Here is a 23,501-nt window from a genome sequence, read left to right as displayed (position 1 = left end):
TAAAAAAATCATAAGTTGCAAAACTATTAAAATTGTCCCAATTCTTTATACAATCTTGTCAATTAAACAAAAGTTTATAAAATCGCATAATAAACTATCACAAAGCTATTCTAAAAAATACAATATTTATTGATTAAACTTTAATTTCAACGTGAGGAGATTATCCATACTATGTGGGCAGATTATATTAAAGACTAGTAAACTACAATTTATGTTCATTTTTTTAATTTAAATAAAGTTTGATCAGTTAAAGTCAGATGAAACAATAAGTGGAGAATAAATAGCTTTGCAATAATTTATTATGCAATTTTATAATTTTTTATTTATTTGGTAAGATTGAATAAATAATTAGAGCTATTTGAATAGTTTTACAACTTATGAGATTCTTATGTTTATGAAAAATATACAACACAAAAAATTTATATCGCATATCCAAACAAAACTTTAACTTCGTATTATGATATCATATTATGATTTTATATTGCAGGATCGAACGAGCCTAAAACTCTTTAACACTTGATTCTTTCCTCTCAAACAGGGCATCAAATCAATTGTATAATTTATTAAATTAATGCAGAGTTCTCCAAAAAAAAAAGTTGAGTAATTTGAATAAGACATTCTAACTTGCGTATTTGTGATGTTAAAAGACCGAAAATACTGTCCAAACGGCACCGTAACGATGATTTCCTATTCAATAATTTTCCCCTAATTTTCCCTCCTCCCTATAAACCCCTGCTGTAAGCAAAACCCCCAGTCTCTCTGGTGGCCTTTTTCAGTTCCCACCCCCATTTTCTATTCCGGCGTCTTCTTCAACCCAAGAATTGATTGATTCTTGATTCACAAGAACAATGGGAAGTCGGTCGTGTTTAGCAGGTATGGAGGTTCCCATTATTGGCAGCGATTCCGTCAAGTTTGTTCAACTCTCCCTCCCTTCTTCTACTTCCGCTTCCGCTTCTTCTCCTACTCCCCCTAACGCGGTAAGAGACGTCGGTTCTTGCTCCATCATTGGGAACCCTCCCGCCTATTTCACTTGGTAACAGATTTGACCCTCCTCATTCTATTCATTTTACATTATAAACATGTATGAATTCACAAGTAATCTTGTGTATGTGAATTGTAATAATTGATTGTTTTCTTTTTCTTCTTTCTAAATTAGTGCATGTACTTCTTTTGAAAATAAGTGTACCCTTTCTGGGTGTGGGTTTGAAATATGAAGTGTATCTGGTTACAAAAAGAAAAGTTTATCTATGTAATTATACGGTTTTGAGTGTCTACTGAAGTGGGTTGTTGTATGGTGTCAAGAAAGACAAGTGATCTTGAATTTCTTGAATAGTAAAACAGTCCTTCTTGAACTTTCTTCATACTTGTAATTGATCTTGAATTTCTTGATTAGTGAAACAGTCTTTCTTGAACTTTCTTCATACTTGTAATTGGAAATCAATTATGAAACTTAAGTACTCCTTTTTTATATTGTTCTTGATTCTTGAACAAAGAACATATTTCTGAGTGTCTACTGAAGTGGATTGTGTATGGTGACAAGAAAGACAAGTGATCTTGAATTTCTTTAACAGTGAATCAGTCTTTCTTGTTTTAGTTTATGATTTATCCAAAGAAGTTTCTTCATACTTGTAATTGGAACTCAATTATGAACCTTAAGGACTTCAGTTTTATATTGTTGTTGAAAGAAGAACATATTTGTGTGATCCAATTGACTGTGAGAATAAAGGTCGGCGGATTTTGAGCCCAGCCTGATGGGAAGTGGGCTTTGTCCAACAGGATAGAGAGGATTTTCTTGGGTGAGGGATGTGATGTAGTTCCTTGTGTCAATAAAAAAAAAACTAAATATTAAATAGTGTCATAGGAATATAAAGTGATGGAACTTCTATCTGATCAGCCGTCTATTGTACTAAGGCTCTGCCTGCTTTTGGATTTGGAGTTAACAACGCCTCATCTTTCTTCTCTCATGTCCATATTTTCAAGCTATTTTTTTGACATTTTTCCATTGTATGTGTTCGGTGTAGCATATTAATCACCATGGTATTCTTCTTCACATACTAACTATAATGGCTGAGTTCTGTTGCTACAGGAAGATTTGCAGAAGTCAGCCAAATGTGTTGGAAATAATGGAGTTCTGTGGTCATAAGGAGTTCCCAAAAACAGGATTGCAAATTGTATTCCCAGAAGCACTTTTTCCATTTGCAGTCATCTGCAAAAATGAAGTATGCCATTTTGTGCCGGCTTTATGCTGTTCAATATTCTTGTTTGCTTAATAGTTGGCAAAGATTTTCATGAATCATTAACAATTGTTGATTCACTCTTGGTTCTTGTAGATGGCATTTTCTTCTGTCAAACCATATTTGCTTCATGCCATGACAGTGTCTGGGGTTGCCTACCTTATTAAACTTGAAAACATCTCCAATTATGTATCTAGCTCCCATTTGCAATCTGATGATTTTGTTGACTTCAACACTCATCCTCATCCTCATCCTCATCCTCATCAAGGAGCAGCAACAGCAGTGGCAGGAATAGCAGAACTGATGGTAGTTGGAAGAAGTGATGGATCAGTTGGATGCTTCCAGCTTGGCATCCTTGACCAACGAGCTCCAGGTTTCAAATCCTTGTAAAATTTTCCTTCAATTTGTTATTCTTTTTGGATATGTTTTTTTTCAAGTATCTGGAACTTTTGCATCTTAAGGGCTGTACTTTATGATTTTGAAGTATGGATTCTCTTATCCTTTTGTCTTGTCACTGCAGTTACTTTAGCATACGAGTGGCATCTAAATATTTTACTTTTGCAATCTTGTTGCACCTACTCTTTGATCTTTCTTTTCTCCTCTTCATGCTGACACTTTGTAAATTGATAGGCTTTGTTCAGGAACTGCGTGATGATTCTGGTCTTGGTCGTTTGTGGGGCGTTTTGTCAAGGTATTTGCTATCTCAGTTAAGGAAATGTAGTTACACATAGAAACCTAGTTTGAAATTGGGTTTATATCCTTTCTTCTGAGTTCAATCCTTTTAATGTGGCATTTTGGTTAGCTTTGCCTTTTGTAGCTCGCCTTAGTTTCTGATTATGGTGTTCAAATGCACACTGTCCATGTACTTAAATTATTTGCAGTTCGGTGTGCATCATTAAAATTTATGGTTTGTAAGATGAAAAATAATTGAGTTCTAATTCGTAAGAAAGAACAGTCATCAACAGAAGTAACAAAATGAAGTATGAAATCTTGAAGTAGAAATGAACGACAACCCTTATATATCTGAGTAGACAACTCAAGATACTAAAAAATCTGAGTGGACTCATTATTGGAACAAATAACAAGAGTGTAGATGACATGACTCACACTTTAAAGAAGACAAAAAGACTTGAAATTGCATTCTACAATTTGGAATACTTTTGGATGTCCTAGAAAACCATGAAAAAGAACATGGGACAGATAAAGTGAAAGTAACTGGTGTCTTTAGACTAGCTAGCCGAAGCAAACCTTGTGATTCATATTCTATTTCAATCACCTGCCTTGCATTTTTTACACAACAGAAGCAACTATGAAATCAAATCACAGAACAATTGAGGTTTTTGATTAGTGTACTATTAATTATATGGACATCTCGGTAAAGAATTGAAGGTTAGTGAAGGAGGAGAGTGAGTTCCACCTATTCTTGTAGTTACTGTATTGCATAAGCTAAGGTGGCCATTGAAAAAACCGCAGGATAGTTTAAGGACATAAAAATGTATTTGTTATTAAAGATGTGGTCAAAGGTACAAGGGTCGAAATCCCATGGGCCAAAAGTAGATCACGTGATATAGGCAATGGAGTTTCAGGCTGGGTTGTTTAAGTTGTAGATGAGGATCCTCTGGCGCTACAGTGCCAGCCTTCTGCCTGTGGCATTCCCGTCTTTGCACTGCCGCTTCAGAGGGCTGAGTCTGCAGCTACTTGCTGGAAATTGTGCTACTCTTGTGGTCTTTGAAAGCTGCAGGCCTGCAATCTCAACAGAGGTTCTCAATTTTGTCTTTAAACTGCAAAACAGTTGTGTAGTCATAAATTTCTTGGACTTCTAATCAATATTTGACCTAAACAACTCTAAAAATTAGCACAAGATCAATTATAGAGCTACTTAGACAGTTAAATCATTGCTAGCATGACCTACTACAATTTTCACTCAAACTATATAGGCTTGGTTTTTAATTAGTGAATGTAAGATAAATAACTCTAATTTTTTAAGTTTAATTAATTAAGATAAAATTACTCTATTTCTTAAACTTATCAGTCCTTGTATATTGGGCGAAAAGTAGTGTTAAAGCAAAATGTGATAAAATTAAAGAGGAACTAAAATGACTCCAGGTGTGTTGCAAAAGATGCTGTAAATTGATGGTTTGATGATTTTTATATATTTACATACGAAAACTAATGGCTTTACTTGAAAAACAGCCTTTGATGCCATTCATATGAAGCATGTGGATACCCCCCCAAACCCAACCCAAGAGAAGTGAGACCAATTCAGCTGCTGACTATATTTTTCTAGACAACATGTTTCTTCTTGTGCATTCTGGTTTGCCCCACCTTTACCCTCTATATCTGATTTTCAGGGGAAGGTCAAATGCTGCAGTGCAGGATCTAGTAATATCGGAGTTTCACCAGAAAAGGCTTCTATTTGTGCTTCATTCTGATGGGAGCTTACGTGTGTGGGACCTTTCAAATCGTTCCAAAATTTTCAGTCATTCTTTAAGTGTTTCACCATCAGCAGGTAATTTATGTCTTCTTTTATATTTCCATTATTTTTCTGCTTGAGCTGATTAATCAGTTTCTCTCGTGAGCATTTGAATTTTTCTTTCTCCAATACAGCGTCACTGTTTCTCTCCTTTGATGTGTGTGCGCGTGCTTTCCCAGTGGCCCCAAAATTAGGTCAAATTTTCAGGGAATAGAGTGGTGGAGGTAGGTAGAGGGGGATGTGTCTCAAGTCCCATGCACGGTATGGGAAGACATGTCATGGACAACATGTAATAAGAAAACATTACTATATATACTCAACGGATCAGGGTTTTATTTGTAGATGACTTATTAAGAATATTGTGTAGACTTCTTCTGCAAGGTTTAAGAATAAATGCACCGCCAATCTGCTGGTATCCATTTAGGTATCAGTACACCTTTAGGCATATTTGGGAGAAAAGAAAGGAAAAAGGAAGTGTAGGAGAGTTAACTTTGTTCCCCACCTTTTTTTCCTTTTTACCTTTTAAAGCCAGATAGCTATGCAAGAAGTGCCAAAAGCTTCCCAACTAAGCCTTGCATGACTTTCTGGGTTTTTGAGAGGGGAGGTGTTTGTTTCTTACATTTACTTTCTAAAAGCATATGCAAGAAAATTATTTTCCTTTGCTTTGCTGCAAATTTCCCAAGAAGTATCTTTCTAGCTACTTTATTGACATCCAAGAGAAGCCATAGCCATAGCCATTAGAAGTTGTGTCTCTAAACTTTGGAGTCTGTGATGTAATTTGGAGAATTTAGAGGGAGAGGAGCATGAAGTTGTTTAAAGGATAAGTTCTTTTCTTTCGAAATTGTGAACATCGTGCTAGTTCATACTTAATTGGTTCAGTCTCTCCATTTTCTTTTGCTATTACATAGGGTTCTTAGTAATGCTTTCAGCTTTATGTAAGAACTTTACTTCATTTTTCATTTAGGATCCACTTTTGTAAGGATATGTGTGGGAAACGACCACAACAATCCTGATGCAATTACTATGGCAGTACTACAAAAAGATGAATCGGTTAGTCCTTCCCTAGTTTATTTACGTGCTTTCTGCAAATCCTCATTTTTCGTGGTACTTTCTTTTGTATCAGTTGGGTACGTGCTACATACTGCTTGTTACCCTGAAGACCTTTTCCCAATAATCTGCATAGTAGTGTAGATATGATTGAAAAAATACTGTGCAAACAGCTACTCAAAGTAGGAAAACACTCATTTTTCCTGTCTCATACTTGCATTTGCCTTGTGCTTGTCATTTCTTTATTAGGCGGTTTTCATAGCACAAAAAGTTCAGCAATAACCTCCAGCTTACATCAGATATGTGCTTTTCATTGACAAGTAAAACAAGAAGACAATATTGTGATATGTTCACTTGCTATTGTATTTCTTTTATTCATAGAAACCAAAATTGTTCATGTGTACTTCTTGGGTTGTGGGGGTGTCTGCCTTCATTTTTTGGGGCATCTTTTCTCTGATTTGGTGCCTATTCACCATCTTGGCTACACAAAGTTCGCTGATTTAGCAAGTCAGTTTCTTGTAGCTACGTCATCATGCTTGGTTACTGTGATGAGATTGCTCATGCACCCAAAACATTTTCGTTTAATAGCTCTTTTTGTAGAATTGCAATATCATTTGCGAAAAAAGTATTTAGGTGTCTTCTAGCATAAATACCAAATCTTTGTTTCCTTTCATTTTTGAACAAATGTTGCTAAATCTCGAGGAGTTCCATCATTTTATTTGGTAGTTAATACAGTATTACCTTGTTTTTCGGTGGTTAGTATCTAATGCAACCTTCTGTCAATGTGATATTATTTGGTAGTCATCATGAGCTCTATAGTTTTTCGTATGATAATTTGACTGGTAACAAGTATCCTTGAATTAGAAAGTACTTGTGAGAAATTGCTACATTTGTCCCTGATAGATTGTGTAAGGGTTTCCCAAGGGACTTGAATGGTTTAGGCTATTCCACCTGTCTAAAGGTTTTGGGGTAAATACTTATATTCTTTTACTACATTGTATCGGAGCCAAACTTTGGTGAGGACATTTGCTCAATGATTTTTGTTGCTATACAACCCCCCTCCCCCCCAAAAAAAAAAAAAAAAACCTCAATCCATGGAGCTGCTCTGTTTTTTTTTTCCTTTTCCGCTGATATTGCTCCAGGTAAACTCATTAGCTTATCTCTGTCCTCCAACCCTAGGCCTGTTCCTGTTGAGCCTCCTCGCTTCCTACTTGCAGGATAAATAAAGATAATAGTAAAACAAAACAAAAAGGCAGCACAAAACAAAAACCAAGTCCACGTGCAAACCCTAAAACTGGGTTACACGTGCCGTATTTGCTTTAAAGATATGGTGTCACTACCTCTATGGTGAGCATTCTGACTTGTCTACGGATCTCAAAAGCAGGGTGTTAGAAATGCTAACTTGTTTCTCATTAGTTGTGTAAGGGTTCCTAAAGCAATTTAAATGGTCTTGGCTAGTGGATTTAGATGGACCCTATGGAGTAGAGGTGGCTCTCACCACCGATAAATGGAATTTATTCCCATACGTTCTATGTGATTTCTTGTGCATTCTCATCATTTACAACGTCCTGAATTGATCGACCAGCCGAACAAGTTATTAGGTCTGTACTTGTTCATCATTACTGGGACTGATTCTTGTTTCTTGCAAGTTCTTTAGTTTTATCCTCCTCTTTTTTTAGCTTCTCAAACTGGATGTTTTGAATGCAGATTGTTCAGTATGGCCAACAGTAATGTTGGTTGACTTGCTCTACTGTTGGATTTTCAATTTTTTCCCCTTATTATGCCTACAACTTTAGCTTTAACTTCATCTTGTTTCTTTGGGTTATTTAAGGAAGTTGGCACAGCAGTGATCTCTTTATATAGCCTTTATTTCAGTACTGGGGACAGAATTAACTTGTTACTGGATCCTTCGACAAAAAGCATCTCATTGGAAGAGGTAAAGAGTTTTCTTGTAGGTTCTTCTTTTGAAAAAGAGCAGCTTGTTTTAGGGAATCGCTACTGCAAGTTATGTTTGCTTACTGTTCTTTAGTCTCAGGGGGACCTCATTGATATAAAACTTACTTCAAACAAGTTGTGGATACTCAGAGAAAATGGATTGGTCATGAAGGAGTTGTTTTGTCAAAATAGGAATGAGTAAGTTCTCTTTTTCTTGAAAGAGTGTGTTTCCCGTTGCCTGGTCTGAAATAGTATATGATAACTTTCTTAACATGGTCTCCTTGTATATTTTGACTGGTAGATGGTTGGGTGTGTTTTTGCAGAGGATTATGTTCCGATGCAGATTCTCTTATACAGGAGCTTTTCAAAATATTAATAAAATTACTTGTCTTCAGAAAAAAAATATTTATTTTCTTGAGTAGGTGAAGAGATTGTTTTCAGTTGAGCAGTTTTACAGATTCTGTTGAGTTTATAATTTGTCATTAGATAGTGTGCTCTCTCTATCAACTTAAGCTTTTTGATGAGGGTCACACACTTCAACAAAATCCTTAGGAAGAAATGGTGGTCAGCCTTGTCTAGATTTTATTTCTATCTCACCATTTTTTTAATATTTAGATTGTATGTACAAAGAGTGCTCATTGTTGACTATTTCTCTAGGAGAGGCTGTTGTTGGGAGGAGATCATACTGGTTACTGATCAAAATAAATTGTTTCTAATGTTTTCTGCATTTTTTATTAGGATTGTCATCTCCTATGCATTCATAGTTTCTTTTATGTTAATAAATAGACATACTGGTCACTGATCAAAATAAAAAAGATGCATGTTGGTACATTTACATTGTCTGCTTCTTTCAATGGTTTTGCATCTTGTCTTGGGGACAACTAATTGTCTGATTTTCCTTTTCAGGGAATTAGCTTATTGCTATTCTTTACAGGATGCATTTGTTGCTGAGCAGCTGTTTCAAGGCTCTGAAAATTCTTCAGATGATCTACTTTGGCTTTCTCACACAGTTTTGTCATCTTCAAAGGTCCTTTAACAAAACAATTTATGTCTCTCCATGTTGATATGTTCCATTTTGTTTTGGAGTCATTTGCTTTTTCCGCCTGTAGTTGTAAAACTTCTTCTGGAGCTAAATTTTATTTTATGTATAAACATTACAATATAACTTTAAAGTTATATGTAGTATCTTAATTATTATTTTTTTGAGAAGGTTTAACTGGTATTATAAACAAGAGAAGTACACCAATAGTTTGCTCCTGTAGTAATTACATCAAAAGTATATAGGAATAGCCAAAATAGATCTATCACCTATGTTCCTCATAAACAACCTAAAAATAGGGTAATGTCCCCCGAATCCTTAGGTACGGTACGGATACTCCAAAAGTAAAAGGTTGCTAAACAGTTCATTCTTAGACTTTGGAAGGGAATGCTCTTGTTATCAAAACATCTCTGATATCTCTCCCTCCAAATTGTCCCCCAAATGCAGGCATGGACAATCTTCCATCTCTCCTTGTGTCCTGACTGATTTCCATCTCTATTCCAACATGCTAGGACTTCTGCAGTATCTTAATTTCATCAATAAATGTTATTGATCTGTCAGATTAAGCATGGATATTATTGCTAGTGAGCTGTATTCCCCTTTGCTTACCCCTTTTTATCTTCGAGTTCTTGATTTTTATTTTGTTTATATTTTTGTTTACCTTTTATGCTGTGTGGGGCAGAGGGAGAGGGTTCTTGTGAAACCAGTTGACTGTTCTGCACCTGCTAACCAGCTTACTGGTATTGGTTGAGTATTAACGAGTCAATTGGGCTCACTTTTGCATGAATGGGAAACTACCTTATATGAGTCAAGTGGGTAAGCTGTCTCACTTTAACATTGTGTATAAACTGAAGATTCTCTTGAGGTGTTATAACAGTCCTGCCTTCAAGTCAGCATTTTTTTGAAATAGGTAACTTTGTATTCACATAAAAGAACTCATCAACAAACTGATGAGGGTGGGATTTACAAACCCCAGGGGGTGCCATCATACTCAAAATCCAAAAAATATACTTTAAAAATTTACAATTGGCTTATAAACTCCACAAAGCTATCTACTTACCCCACTAAATCTTGCTTACACCAAAAATACAAAAGACCAAGACATCTCGGCTTGATCTCCTGCCTTCAAGTCAGCATGTTCTTTTATAATTGATTCAGTAAGAGATTATATCATAAATGACATTTCACTAAATTGCTTCCCTAAATTTTTTGCAAGGGTGAGATTTTTGTTTGATTCATCATCTAAACATATACAGATGAGTGATCTCATGATCTAAATAGCTTATTAACGATGTTACAAATAAAATGCTTATTAGGCAAGTGTTGTAGCAAAAAGCTATCAGATAAAGAAACAAACAGAAAGAAGCTGATAAATAATATAGAATGAAGAGTCTGAGTGAAGCATTGACAGTTTTTTTCAAAGGAGAAACTTGCTGTGGCAGTTGGCAAAGGTCTTGAATCCAAGAAGTATCTGTAAGTAGTCAGAATCCAAAAAGTATGTGTAAGTAGTCAACCTTCTCTGCTGATGTTGGAAATTATGTCGTTAGTTGATATGGTAGTTCAAGAAATTGTGTGATTTAGGCTTCACTTTCTTATAGAAGCATACAATTCTTAAGTTTCTTCTGTTGTAGCTTATGATATGTTCCTCATGGGCACCTAAGGGTGTGGTCCGATGGTCAATGAAGTGAGTGCTCACCTTGGAGACCAGGGCTCAAATCATATTGAGGAAAAAAAGCACTTGGTGATTTCTTTCTATGTGCCTAAGCCTGGTGGGCAGACTTACCAGGTATATGTGCTTGTAGACCTAGCATATATTTGGTGGAATAGTCGAGGTGCGCGCAAGGTGGCGGCCTGATACCACTTTTAATAAAGAAAGGTTCCTCGTGAAAGTATACTTATCAGCAAGTGAGCGTCACAACTGTCTCTATTTAATAATACTTGTTTTGCTGCTAAACCAGTAACTTGAGCTTCCCAACTTTGTCAAAATTACCCCAAGAAAAATAAATTTTAAGTGCTAAGCTGAAGCTTGTTGAAAATCAATACTTCTAATTTTGCCAGTCAAGTACTTTTTAGCTTGGGCTACTTTTGCTCTGGGTTAGTAAATTCCTGAAGTGAAACTGTCTAGAAAAACAATCTATCTTTTCCCTTGATCAATAAGTTCTTTTGCTTTTGATTTTGACAGATAGCTCAGTTGATATAATTAGCTCATTGAATGGGTGTAGACATAAAATGGCAGACTAATTTGTGATCTATAGCCCCTTGCACTTTTAGTCTACCAAAACATTTACCTATAGAAAGTATATTTAACTCTAGTTCTCGCAAAAGTCTATCATTTATGTTCAACAACAACAACTAACCCAATGTAGTCCCTATCATTTATGTTCATTATTAAAAAAAAGCTTATCATTTATGTTACAGCTGATGCTATCATAAGTATCATTACACTATTCACCCTTGGTGAAGAAGTTATCAGTGCATGGGAAGAATTTGCTTGCCACATTCTAAATTCCCCGAATCCTCAATCATGCCATTGGTTCAAATGTGAGGATATACTCACTGTAAGAATATGTAGTATAGTTGGTACTTGGTAGTGCAGCACAGTCCTTTTGATATTCCAATAGTGCATGTTATTGGACATTGCCTTTTAGATTTCGGTCTCACCATGGATACTTTGGGCATAATATTGTCTTTTCTTTTTCCTTTGTTTACATGATTATCAAGTAGAAACCACCTGAGTAGTTTGACGATGCTAACTGAGTGGATTGAAGTGATTTATCATGAGATAGAAAATTATGATGTGTGTATCCCTAGCACGAACAATCTCAGATTTCTAAAGCTTCTAGCTTAGACGATGTAGGCTACAATATTAAGTTGTAGTAATCCCTGCTGAAGTATATGAAATATACATTGCTTAAAATCGTCTTTTTGGGTTCTCCGTTGCAGGGAAAACTTGTCTTTATTTACATATTATCCTCAGACTTTTGGCAAGTATATTCTTCTCTGAGTATTACAAATGGAGTTAATCGCCACTTTCTGTAATTATTGCAGGATCAGATTTCTCCGTTTGTATCTTCTGTTTTCCTACATAGGTTGCTCCTTCCGGGTGTTTATCATAGAAATGTTCTTCGGGTAACATTACGAGATTTTAGCAAGCACTTCACTGATTCCGAATTTGACTCTCTGACTGTGGATGGACTGAAAAATGAAATTCTGTCAGTCATTCAACACACGGTATTTTCACCTTCATGTGGATTCGTGGAGAGCTTCTATTGTTATTTCCAGGTTTCTCATATATTGTATAAATTTCATGATTTCAGTACTTTTTTCTCCTTTTTCAAGGTGGGAGCTGATAGTCCAATTTCAGTACTTCAGAGCTGGAAAACCTTTTGTACCTGTTATTACAATAATTGGTGCAGAACAAATGTAGCGTGTGGTTTGCTTATTGATTCAGCCACACAAGCTGTGGGTGTAATTAGAAAAAACTCAGTCTCCATGTGTCGTAGTCTGGAGGACATAGAGCTTCTTGTTTTTGGTGCGTCAAACATATATGTTTGTTATTTTGAGTTCTAATCTTCTTACTTGTTTTGTCTTACTCTTGTTCAAATGTACGGTCATTGAAAATTTTCCTTACTCAATTGCTTTTAAATTTTTACGGCCTCAGGATCTTCCGATGAACATGGAAATACAATATGCTCTAGGTTTGACTCCTCTGATAGTGATCTTGAACGGGAAATTCTTTTGGAAATACTGCAGTGTGTTAATATTCTCAGTCAACAGTTGGGCAAAGCTGCTCCTGCCATATTTTATGAGTCTCTTCTTAGAACACCAAGTTTATCATCTGAAGAAGTCATTCCTCGGTTGCTGAAAAATTTAGAAAGTGGATATAGCTCATCAATGGCACTCCATGTATCTGAACTTGGAACTGATGTAGCATTGGATAAGGAAATTTCCTACCACAAAAGACTCAGAAAATTCTCAGTAGATATGTTTTTATCCCTGCACAACTTGTGCAGTAGAGCTACCACATGGAGGAGCGTTTTGCATGTTATTGAAAGCTATTTGAAATTTCTCGTGCCTCGAAAATATGAGCATAACTTGGAATCTGAAGGACTCTTCACAGTCAGCATTGCCCTTACAGTGCAGGCGACTTCTCAGGTTGCTAAAGTGATGTTTGAATCTGCATTGGATGTGCATTTGCTTCTAAGCTACATGGTTAACAGTAGCAGTCAGGTGTGTGTTACTTTTGTTTTTGGAAATCATCAATATCCATAATTGGCTATTTGGGTAGAAGTTAATATCCTCCAATTGTTGTTACTTCTTGTTCTATGCTCCATTTTCTACAGTCTTGGTTTTGCAGTACATTAAAATATTGAAACACCAAATTGAACTATTGCTTCAATACCATTTCTTGAATGCTAACACATCTTCCCTGTGCTCATTTAATTGGCCATTGCTGTTTGTGTAGTGGGTAAATTGCAGACATCGTTGTGATGTAAAATTTTAGAATAATTCTTTGTTCTAAAATTGCACTCCAGTTTAATAAAGGGTCATATTAGTGACCATGACCTAAATGTTTTGAGCTGGTGATCTGGAGCCCCTCAAACCTTTTGAAGATTGGGATTTCCCTTTCTAACCTTTTTTTTGTTCAATTAACAGCTCTGGAAAAAAAATTAGTTGCATTATTCATTCTCATTTTTAATTGCTTTAGCAGTTTTACTACTGATAATAAGCTTCAATTGCAATATCATTCTTTTATGTATGAACAATCAGCCTGTTGTTTAAAAATCGAGAATAAAAAACATAGTTGAGGGCATAGAAGAAAAGGAAAAAAGTATCATTTAATGCAAGATAGTGTGAAATAGAGCAGCACAAGAGAAGTAGCAGAAGACGAGGTTGATTACTATCAATAAGGTATTATGTTGAAGAACGACGGGAAGAAAGTCAAAATCTAGAGAAGTAGAGAGACAATTAGTAGAGGAAGTACTGTCGCAAAATAGATTTAAAAAAGAGAAGAAGAAGACTAAGAAGTCTGACTGCACCTTCAGAGAAATCTTAGTACCAAAGTAGCTTAAGGCCTTATTTCTCTCCTCCTCTTTCTCTCGCATTTTTTTTCATTTATTAAAGTTAGATTAAAAAAGTGAGGGTAAAGCATAAGAAAAGGAAAGAAGTTAGAAGGGCACAGCAACCTTTAGGAAATTTGTTGGCTTGTAAAAGAACTTGTATGAATAGGAGGTTGTTGTTGTTCCCATTTTTTGATAAAGATCCCTCTAGAAACTTGTTATGAATCAATTGGATAGAACTTACAAGTATTGAAAAGTTACATTGAATTTCTCAATTCTTAGCTCATACAGTAGTAAAGATGGGATGCTCATGTGCCCAAGCATACTGTGATGCTTTTTACCCCCTTTTTGTGCAAGCATAGTGTATATTTTGTTTTGTGATGCTAGATACTGCTGATCACCATAATCATGGAAGTATACTGTGTTTGCGGGAACTGTTGCAACCCCTCTTATGAAATTCACAACAAACATTATGATTTTATAATACCTTCAGATGTGTTTAAGTAATGATTAGACAGAATTAATTGTCGTCTTTGAAGCTCCATATATCTGTGTTTATAGCTTAAAAAATAATGAACTGGACATATTATATTCTGTATTAGATATTAATTTTCCCAATTCCAGATACTTCTGCAAAGAAAATAACAATTCAACATCATTTTTGTATTTGTATGGACATTCTTATTTTCTTTAATGTTGAGTTAAAACAATAAGCTTATGAAGCTGTTGGAGGCTTTTAGATATCAAATAGGATTATGGTGCAATTTGTCTTTTGACTATCAGGATTTCAAATGTTCTCTTTTTGCAGATTGGCATGTCAGAGGATGAGGTTTCGAAAGTAAAACTTGAGTTAGTTCCAATGATCCAAGAGGTTATTACTGAATGGCATATCATCAATTTCTTCAGTACCACACCATCTGAATCTCCTCTTCTTGAAGACTTCAGCAGTCAACTTTCATCTTTACAACTTGGTAGGTGCCACTTCTATTGTGATGAAAATCAATATAGACTCTCTTAGGTCGACTGAAGACTTATTGCATGCGAGAATGTATCTAAGCAGACTCAATTAAACTTCTAGGATCTCTTCTGTGGCCCTGGCAGTCATAAAGGAAATTTGAAGGACCATCATTTGACTGAAGGTTGATGCCAATATTATTCGTTAGTGGACACAGTTTAAAGCTGTAAAAAAAGTTTTACAGAAAGGGTGTAGCATCTTGAGGAGCATTGCAAAAATTTGAGGGAGACCTTCAGTGGGAGGGTGGTTGCAACTAAATTGGGAATGCTTTACTTATTATTTCAGTATTATATCTTCTAATATCGGAGTGGTATGCGTGGAACAGAAAGAAATTTAGTGATAGTGTTATGATATAAACAAGCGTTTATATCTATATTTTTAAGTAAGATTGGTGACTTCTACTGCTTATTTGTCTGCAGTATGTATGTATAATCATCGCAAGTAGAGAAATAGGATACGCGTCGAGGAGGTTTTGAGCTTTTTCTTTTTGATGAGTTCCACATCCATGACATTTTTTATTTTTTTTTAGTGTTTTTAGTCTTCCTTTCTGTAACTGGCTTGGTGATAACATTTTTTGCTTATCTAGATTGATTGTTATGGCTTTACATGTTGTTTAGTTATGTCTTCAGATGGAAATGTTGATCGGAGATCATGGAATGAGAAACTTGGTAAATCTGAATTCACATTGGCCTTTATTCTGCTACTTGGAGGTCATAGTGGGCCATCTTTTGGACATCTTCCTGATCCCAACAGTCTAAGTAAATCAGTACAAGAATTTGCTAGCTGGATAATATGGGGGAGAACAGAAGCAGAACCGTCTGTTTTCTTCAGTCATTCGATAGGTCTTGCTCTGATGTTGCTTAGACATGGGCAATACGATGCTGTTGAGGTAGGTTGTCGTCATTTAAATTTTACTCTACCCAAAAACACTTCTTAAGATCATACTGAAACAATTTGTTCTCTTATCCAGTATGTACTCAGTTTGGTGGATACTTATTCTCGCAAGGAGAAGATTTGCCAAAGTCTTCAGAGCGATGGTGGGGAGTGGTCCACTCTGTTGCATCTTCTTGGTTGTTGCTTTATTGCACAAAGCCAATGTGGTTTGCATGGAACAAAGAAAGAAAGGAAAATTTCTGAAGCAGTGCGGTGCTTTTTTAGGTATGTGTAGGTTTCAATTAGAAGTATCTTCTTGTTCTTTTATAGTCACAGCTATGAACTGGAATATCTGCAAGAAGATTGTTTACAGCTACAGGTCAGATCTAGTGTTTAGTCTGGGGGAGGGAATAAATGGTATGCCGAGGATTAAAGGGTAAACTTTTGTAACTGAAAATAGGAGAAAATTGTGGTCACGAAGCAAATTCAGTAGCCAAGTAGAAGATTTGAATGTTGAGGGCATGAGGGTGAGATAAAATCAGAAGTGAGATTATCCAATGGTTACTTTTGATACTCACAGTAACTGTGGTGAGACTTGTTGCTGCTTGGTAAAGACGTAAAGTATGTCCTGACAGATTTCTAGAAGACATTTAAGATTCTTTGCCTTCCTGGGAGCTGATAAGCTCTATTTTTTAGTTTTATTTTTATTTTTTTTGTAGTGCTTGCATCTTCTTGATGCTTTTTGTTAATAGTATCCTTCTTATTTCATCAGGAAAAAAAAAGAGAGAAGACATATAAGATGCTTCGATGCATCACCGTAAAAACTGTTGGAGTGCATTTTGATTAAGAAAAGAACAGATAGGAAATGGATATCATGGTCTAACAGCGAGAATCTAGACTTTTGTTCTTTTCTAGTAGCCTCCACAGGTGTTGTCAGACAAAAAGGAAAAAAAGATGTTTATAATCCCTACTAGCTTCTGTAACTTTTAATTAAATGACCTTTAAGTGCACTTCTTGATGTAGGCTGCATAGTTACTTTTAGTGAAAGATGGTAGAGTGAGTAGAACCTCTTTATTCCCCATAACTTTTGGTATGGTATTCTGACATGTCAAATTTTTAGCCAACAACTCAAACAAACTGTGTAGAAAAATCTAAACAGAAAAAAGAATTTTGGAGAATTGTAACATTCTATCATTTCGCATATCTCTTCTTCCGTTTTCAGGTAAGCAAAAAACAAAAAGGAATTCTTGTTCTGGGTATAGCTAACCATATACTTTTCACTCAGACTTCTTCTTTTATTGTGGTTGGGTTCACTGTTCTTGGTAATAATTGCTCATCTTTATTGTCCCTTCTCACGTTCCAAAAGTTAGAGAAGTAAAAAAAATAGAAGAATTGTAGACTATAGATTTAGAACAGTGGAGTTTGGAGTTCATCTGAATATTAGGTTTAGTACTATCCATGTACTACTGTGATATAACACAAAGTTACCAAGTTCAAAATAAATAAATAAAAGAATTGACACACAAATACATGACACACAGTAAAATTAGAGCCTTATTTAAATTTGAATTGCCATGACTATTGTACATTCTCATGTTCTTGACTTCTTGTGTGGAAATATTCTTTAAGTCGTACTTCGCAAAAAAATAAAAGAAAATTCCTGAACTGGTTCTTTTATGTCACACTGCTTTATGCTTATGCTCTCAGAGCTGCGTCTGTTGAAGGAGCTGCCAAGGCTTTGCAAAGTTTGCCAAATGAAGCAGGATGGCTACACCTTGGTTTCTGTATGTTTTTTGCCAGATCTTCTTGTAATTGTAGAAGAATGCTGTTATTTCATCTGTATCTTTGATTCTTCAAATGAAAGGAAGTGAGCTTACTTCATTCCGTTATGTATCCTAGCTCAACAAGTCTCACCTGCTGCTTGGAAGCTTCATTACTATCAATGGGCAATGCAAATATTTGAACAACATAACATGAGGGAGGCTTCCTGCCAGTTTGCTCTTGCTGCACTTGAGCAAGTTGACGAAGCTCTTGGATCTGGTGTTCTTGATGAATCAGCAACTGCTGTCAAGGGACGTCTTTGGGCAAATGTCTTCAAGTTCACTTTAGATTTAAACTATTACTATGATGCGTATTGTGCAATCATTTCAAATCCAGATGAGGAAAGCAAAACCATTTGTCTAAGGCGATTTATAATTGTTCTATATGAGCGAGGAGCTGTGAAGGTTCTGTATCATTGGTCTTTTCTCTTTCCTGTTCCATCCTTATATAACCATTTTTATATTACCTGTTCTCTTTTTTACTTTTTATATGTGTTTTTCATTACCTTCTTTCTGTTTACACTGTTAATAATTACTTGGATTGCTTATGCTAGTTGTTTTTACTTTTCCTTTCATCCAGATTCTTTGTGATGGCCAGCTACCATTTATTGGCTTGTCAGAGAAAGTGGAGCGAGAGCTTGCTTGGAAGGTTTGTAATCATTTCATTAACTATAAGTGTTTTGATGCATGGTTTTGCAGCTTCACAAGGCTCACATTAAATCTTAAAATTTGTAGGCTGAGCGTTCAGATGTTTCAGCCAAGCCAAACCCGTTCAAGTTGCTCTATGCGTTTGCTATGCAGAGACATAATTGGCGGAGAGCAGCGAGCTATATTTACTTGTATTCAGCACAATTAAGAATCCATGGTGCAATGCGAGATCCCCAACGACGATCCTTTATTCTGCAGGAGAGGCTGAATGGGATTTCTGCTGCTATCAATGCTCTACAGCTGGTTCATCCTGCATATGCTTGGATTGATTCTCCACTTGAGGAAACTTATTCTAATATATATCCAAGTAAAAGGGCTAGGATAACCATGGAAGAACAGCGTAAATAATATTTCGAGATTTATTTGTCCTTAAAGATCATTTTCTTTTTTTCAAACTTTCACTACATTTTTTTGTTTGGTTATGTCTCACCTATTGCCTCCTTTTCCAGCTCCTGGTAATGGTACTCAGTCTCAAAGGCAAAGGTCATATTTAGATGTTGAAAAACTTGAGAATGAGTTCATTCTAACGTCAGCTGAGCATTTGCTGTCATTAGCAAATGTCTCTTGGACTTTTGCTAGTAAGTTTGATGCCATGTCTTCCCTTGTTTCTAAGTTCTAAATTTGCTGTTTATTTGGTTACCTCAATGTTTTCAAATTTGAAGCTTAGGTTTTGAGATACTCTCTGGCTTATATCTTCGTATTTTCATTCATTTGCTGCTGGCTATTATGTCATTTTGGGAAACATATATTGTATTGAAAAAAATTCCTTAGAGTTGTGCAAACAAGGGAGATTGTGTTACTAGTCCGTTTATATGAAATGGAAGGTCTCAACGCAATGAGATTCAAAATTAATTTTCCCTTTTGTTGTTTTACTTTCCTTTGACAAAAGCTTTTCTCCTTTCAGAAATTGAGACAGCCCCAACTGATGTGATTTACCTTTTGGTTGAATCAAGCTTGTATGATATGGCTTTTACAGTAATTCTGAAATTTTGGAAAGGGTCAGCTTTGAAGAGGTATGTTGTTTTGGGGTAGCTTCAAGAGAGGTTAGTAACCCCCCGTGGTTCGTAGGTTTCTTGACTTGCAACACTTTTGCTACCTCTCAGGGAACTTGAAAGAGTTTTTGCAGCTATGTCATTGAAATGCTGCCCAAAGAAAGCCTCATCAGTTGGGTAAGCTATTCTTAATTTTGCTTTTCTATATGCATCATTTCTGATTCCTCTCGGTGCCAGCTGTTTTTCTTAACATGTGTCTGATACCTATTACTCAGGAATGGTCACAGGATGCAGAGTCTTCTTTTGACTTCATCACAGGATGAGATTGTTGTCCGTGGATCGCCTAATGTTGGTCCACCTGCACAGGAATCTAAAGGCAGTAGCCATTGGGAGACACTTGAGCTCTATCTCGTCCGTCTCTTCCTTCTTTCATAACTAATTTTACCTGTTCAAAGCAAATATGCTCTTCTTTTAGTTTTGATGTCCGTAATGTCACTGCAGGAAAAATACAAAAAGTTTCATGCTAAATTGCCTGTCGTTGTTGCCGATACTCTTCTTGCTGCTGATTGTCAAATTGAGTTGCCTCTTTGGTTGGTTCAAATGTTCAAGGCAAGTACAAATTCATTTGATAAATGAGGGCCTAAGATCAAATATTCAAGGTTATATATCAGTCTCATGGAAAAGAATTATACAAGAATTACTTATCAAGATATATACATAAATTTCAGTCAAGAATTGCTCCTATCATCTAGTCTCTGCATATAGTGTAATGTTTTTATTCTGTTAGTTTGTTTGATGTCTAAAGTAGCCCTATCATCTGGAGGATGTAAAATTATTGACCTTACAAAATATTTTGGGTTTTCTATTTGTGGTAAATTCAAGGGATTAGAAGTTTGGTAGCTGTTCTAGTGAAAGTTCACGAAGAGATCAGAAAGGTTGAATAAGTAAAACTTGTCAACAAAGGTGTTTTTGGGGGGCTGGGGTGGAGTTGCTCTGAAAGGCAACACTCTTGAGTATTTGTGTTTACTAATGACCATATTTATAGTTCTTGCATCATTGCTATAATTTATTATTAAGATAATGAGGGACTTCTTTGGGATGGGATGGACTGAGGAAAAAAACATCCGATTAGTTGGGAAAGATCACAGCCCCAGTCAAACTAGACAGTTGGTTGCTGAATGCTACATATATGTATGGATGAGTTTGTAAAACGGGATCATGAACAATATTAATTCCTCTCAAGGTTCATTGGCTTCTCAATAAGGAACATCAAAACTTGTATGGCTTTTGATATTAGTCGAGAATGTGATACAAAAGGCTCAGAAAATATCCTTTGTTTTACCTGTACAAAGAAGAAACTAAGTGTTGATAGTTGATCTTTTTGTTGTTGAAAGTATGTCTAAAAATTGTTATATTTCTACAATAAAGCAACCACTGTTTCTAGTAAACACTATCAGTGCAATACATTGATTGGTAACATTACCCACCCCTTCCTAAAAGTAAATATCTTGTTTGCTCATGTGGGAGAACTTTTGTTGATCGAATCGGGTGCGATAATCCTATTCATGTCCTGATCTAGGGTTCAGATTTCGCATCACATAAATTTTAGGATTCAGGAGTATGGATCTGAGTGCAGATACAGTTAAATGAGAAAGATTATTATAAGCTAAGTTGCTCAGACTCGGGTGCGGGTGTACGATACGGGTGCGGATCTAGAGGCCGGATCCTTCATGATCTAATTTTTAAGATTTGGGGATATGGATCAATGTGTGGATACCGGTGCGGGGATTTGCCTAAAAATAATTAAATATCTAAAAATAGAGTTATAAAACCTAAATTATGAGATATTATGTGGAGAACTTGAGGAACATTCTGGAAGGAGATTAAAGGAAAAAGAGTGACATAGAAATTTCTATATAAAAGGTATCCATTTTCTTCAATTTCACCTTAGCTTTTGTATTGATTACATAATTCATTAAAATTGTCCAGATTTTCCCCATCAATTTTGGTCAAAGTACGCAAAATTGGTTAACCAAATCAGACATGGATCCCACACCTACACCCACACCTATGTCGTGTCGACACGGGTGCGGCACCAAAAGGGGAGAGTGAGCAACTTAGATTATAAGTCCTCGTGCTTCATCCCTCCTTCGGGGTGACCCAGTGGTTTGGGCTTGGGACTTTCATGTTGGAGGTCTCAAGTTCGAAACCCCTTGCCTGCGAAAGTAAGGGGTTTGCCTTCTAGGTCATAAATTGATAGAACTGTTACATAATCATAAATTGATAAAAGATGAGAGTAGTATCGATTTTATTTCAGGATTCGGGGATATGATAGAATATGAGTAGAGGTGATAAGATAAATAAATAAATGTTTATTACAACATATTTAAGTTTATATTTCAACATTTATTGAAGTTAATAAATTAAAGCTAGAATTATTAAATTCCTTGTGAACACTTAATATTTATATTTTATTCATAAGTTATCTCATATATAACAAGTGTTGTACTTTATGCAAATATGTGTATGTCAAACTCAAATCAAACCAAATATGATGTGGACCCCACCCACATCCCCCTACTCATGTTGGATCGACACGGATGTGGGAAGGAATTCTTAGCAGCACGATCCGGAATTTGTTTTTTCTTTTTGGCCAAGTAGTTTTGATGTAATATGTGTTGCTTATCTCCCTAGATTTCTTCAATGGAAAGTTTAGGTCTGATATTATTTTGATGATTCTATTTGGACATAGGGTGTGCCAGCAAAGAGTGGTGGGGGAATGGCGGGAAGTGAGTCAAACCCTGCTTCTTTGTTTCGGCTATATATTGACTATGGTCGTTATACTGAAGCGACTAATCTGCTTCTGGAGTACATTGAATCATTTGCGTCACTGGTGAGTTTCTCATCCTTATCCACAAAGCATTTGACTGTGAACGGCTGCTGCAAGGGTTTTATTATTTGTCTTGAAATTTTGGCTGCTGTTTCAGTCAAGTAACCTGCTAAGGTTCAATATAAGACGATAGCACTTGTGGTCATTTGCTGTGCTTAGTGATGCTGAAGAAACATTGTACTGGTATCACCTCTCTGAGAGGACTTCTCTGTCCTAATGGTTTCTGTTATGGAATAATAGTATAGGCCAAAGGATATAGGGCTCCCATCTTAGGGCTTTATTCAAACACCCATTCTGTATGATGGCTATACACATTCTTGTGTTACATAGTTTCCAAATTATTAAATGCACTTGATGGATAAATTTAGCTGAATTTTTAACATGTAGAGATCTGTATTTAGTAAATGACACATCTAAAGTTCTATCTACAAGTACAACGAGAATAGAACACATGTTAAGACACTCAACAACAGTTCATGACATTGATTCTTTGTCCACTAGTATTATTTATGCAATATTTATTGATTGCAAGGTTAACCAATTCTGTTCTTGGCTATGTGCACATTCCTTAACAGCACCATCTGTTTCCATTACCTGCAGAGACCAGCTGATATTATTCGTCGTAAGAGGCCATTTGCAGTTTGGTTTCCCTATTCTTTGATTGAGCGTTTATGGTGTCAACTTCAACAATCTATCAAACTAGGCCACATGGTTGATCAAAGTGAAAAGCTGAAAAAGTTGTTACAGGGCTCTCTCATGAACCATCTACATCAAGTATGCTTTACTCTTAAAACTAGCTTTCTGAGGTTGAATCTCCTTTCACTGCCTTAACGTATCTCCATTTTGTTTCTTATCTTCAGCTTAAAGTGGATTCAGATGATGTGATGTCTTCTGTTTCCTAGTCATTGCTGCCAGTTTTCCGATCTGTTAGCTTACGTGAGCTATATGCAGGATGAAAATCTGCAGACACAATTTTTAAGAAATCAGAGACAGTAGCTTGTATCCCCATCCTTCCCCAAACATGAGATAAGATGAAAAGATTTATTCTTGTTGCGAGTCTTAACATAAGAAGCTGTGTGTAAATTCCAACTTGGGGCAGCTCATCAGCCTCTCACATGGTCAATTCAATGAATGTATCAGGTGTAATTTTGTAAATTTAACTTGGAACTATGTAATATGTAATGCTCAAGTGCTAGAATTTTTCTCTTTTATGTGATGACTTATTTCCAAGCTTAATGTAGCGCTAAAACCTGAATCTAACTACTAACAAGATAATTGACAACAGAAGTATAGTTTATAATTTAAGAAATTCGCAAAAGCTAGTCTATCTTCCTGTATTTGTGTGTAATATAAAAATGTAGTATTAAGGAAACTTGGAATGAATAGTTCTTTAATTGTAGCACACGTTCAACTTC

The 23,501-nt window shown here is 35.9% G+C and overlaps 1 protein-coding gene across 2 annotated transcripts; it reads left to right on the top strand.

Annotated features, from left to right (window-relative positions):
* The first annotated feature begins 803 nt into the window (after nt 1-803).
* Nucleotides 804-23,299, top strand: LOC125815367 (nuclear pore complex protein NUP160). Of its 2 annotated transcripts, none has more exons than XM_049494825.1 (27): nt 804-1,033; nt 2,087-2,219; nt 2,331-2,607; nt 2,865-2,925; nt 4,586-4,743; nt 5,672-5,757; nt 7,586-7,690; nt 7,790-7,887; nt 8,596-8,716; nt 11,777-11,959; nt 12,068-12,260; nt 12,384-12,958; nt 14,597-14,759; nt 15,433-15,692; nt 15,774-15,961; nt 17,384-17,460; nt 17,576-17,901; nt 18,077-18,145; nt 18,232-18,544; nt 18,654-18,782; nt 19,109-19,217; nt 19,308-19,373; nt 19,472-19,607; nt 19,698-19,805; nt 21,949-22,089; nt 22,687-22,860; nt 22,947-23,299. In XM_049494825.1, exons 1-27 carry the CDS (start codon nt 849-851, stop codon nt 22,986-22,988), a joined length of 4,476 nt encoding a protein of 1,491 aa, XP_049350782.1. In that variant the 5' UTR covers nt 804-848; the 3' UTR covers nt 22,989-23,299. The 2 variants fall into 2 exon arrangements, with proteins under 2 accessions (XP_049350782.1, XP_049350783.1); XM_049494826.1 differs by having other exon boundaries at nt 813-1,033; nt 12,390-12,958.
* The last annotated feature ends 202 nt before the right edge of the window (nt 23,300-23,501 follow it).

Source organism: Solanum verrucosum, unplaced genomic scaffold, assembly GCF_900185275.1.
Source record: "Solanum verrucosum unplaced genomic scaffold, falcon-dt-bn FXZP01000261.1, whole genome shotgun sequence".
NCBI lineage: Eukaryota > Viridiplantae > Streptophyta > Magnoliopsida > Solanales > Solanaceae > Solanum > Solanum verrucosum.
The sequence above is the reverse complement of the archived record's forward strand: the minus strand, read 5'-3'. Positions and strand labels throughout refer to the sequence as shown.

What these genes read in the sequence shown, in the direction of transcription:
- LOC125815367 (XM_049494825.1), top strand. Translation starts at nt 849, where the DNA reads ATGGGAAGTCGGTCGTGTTTAGCAGGTATGGAGGTTCCCATTATTGGC. An exon ending in ACTTTCATCTTTACAACTTG is followed by an intron (nt 14,760 to 15,432) that starts GTAGGTGCCACT and finishes TTATGTCTTCAG; the next exon opens with ATGGAAATGTTGATCGGAGA. An exon ending in AAGAAAGCCTCATCAGTTGG is followed by an intron (nt 19,374 to 19,471) that starts GTAAGCTATTCT and finishes CCTATTACTCAG; the next exon opens with GAATGGTCACAGGATGCAGA.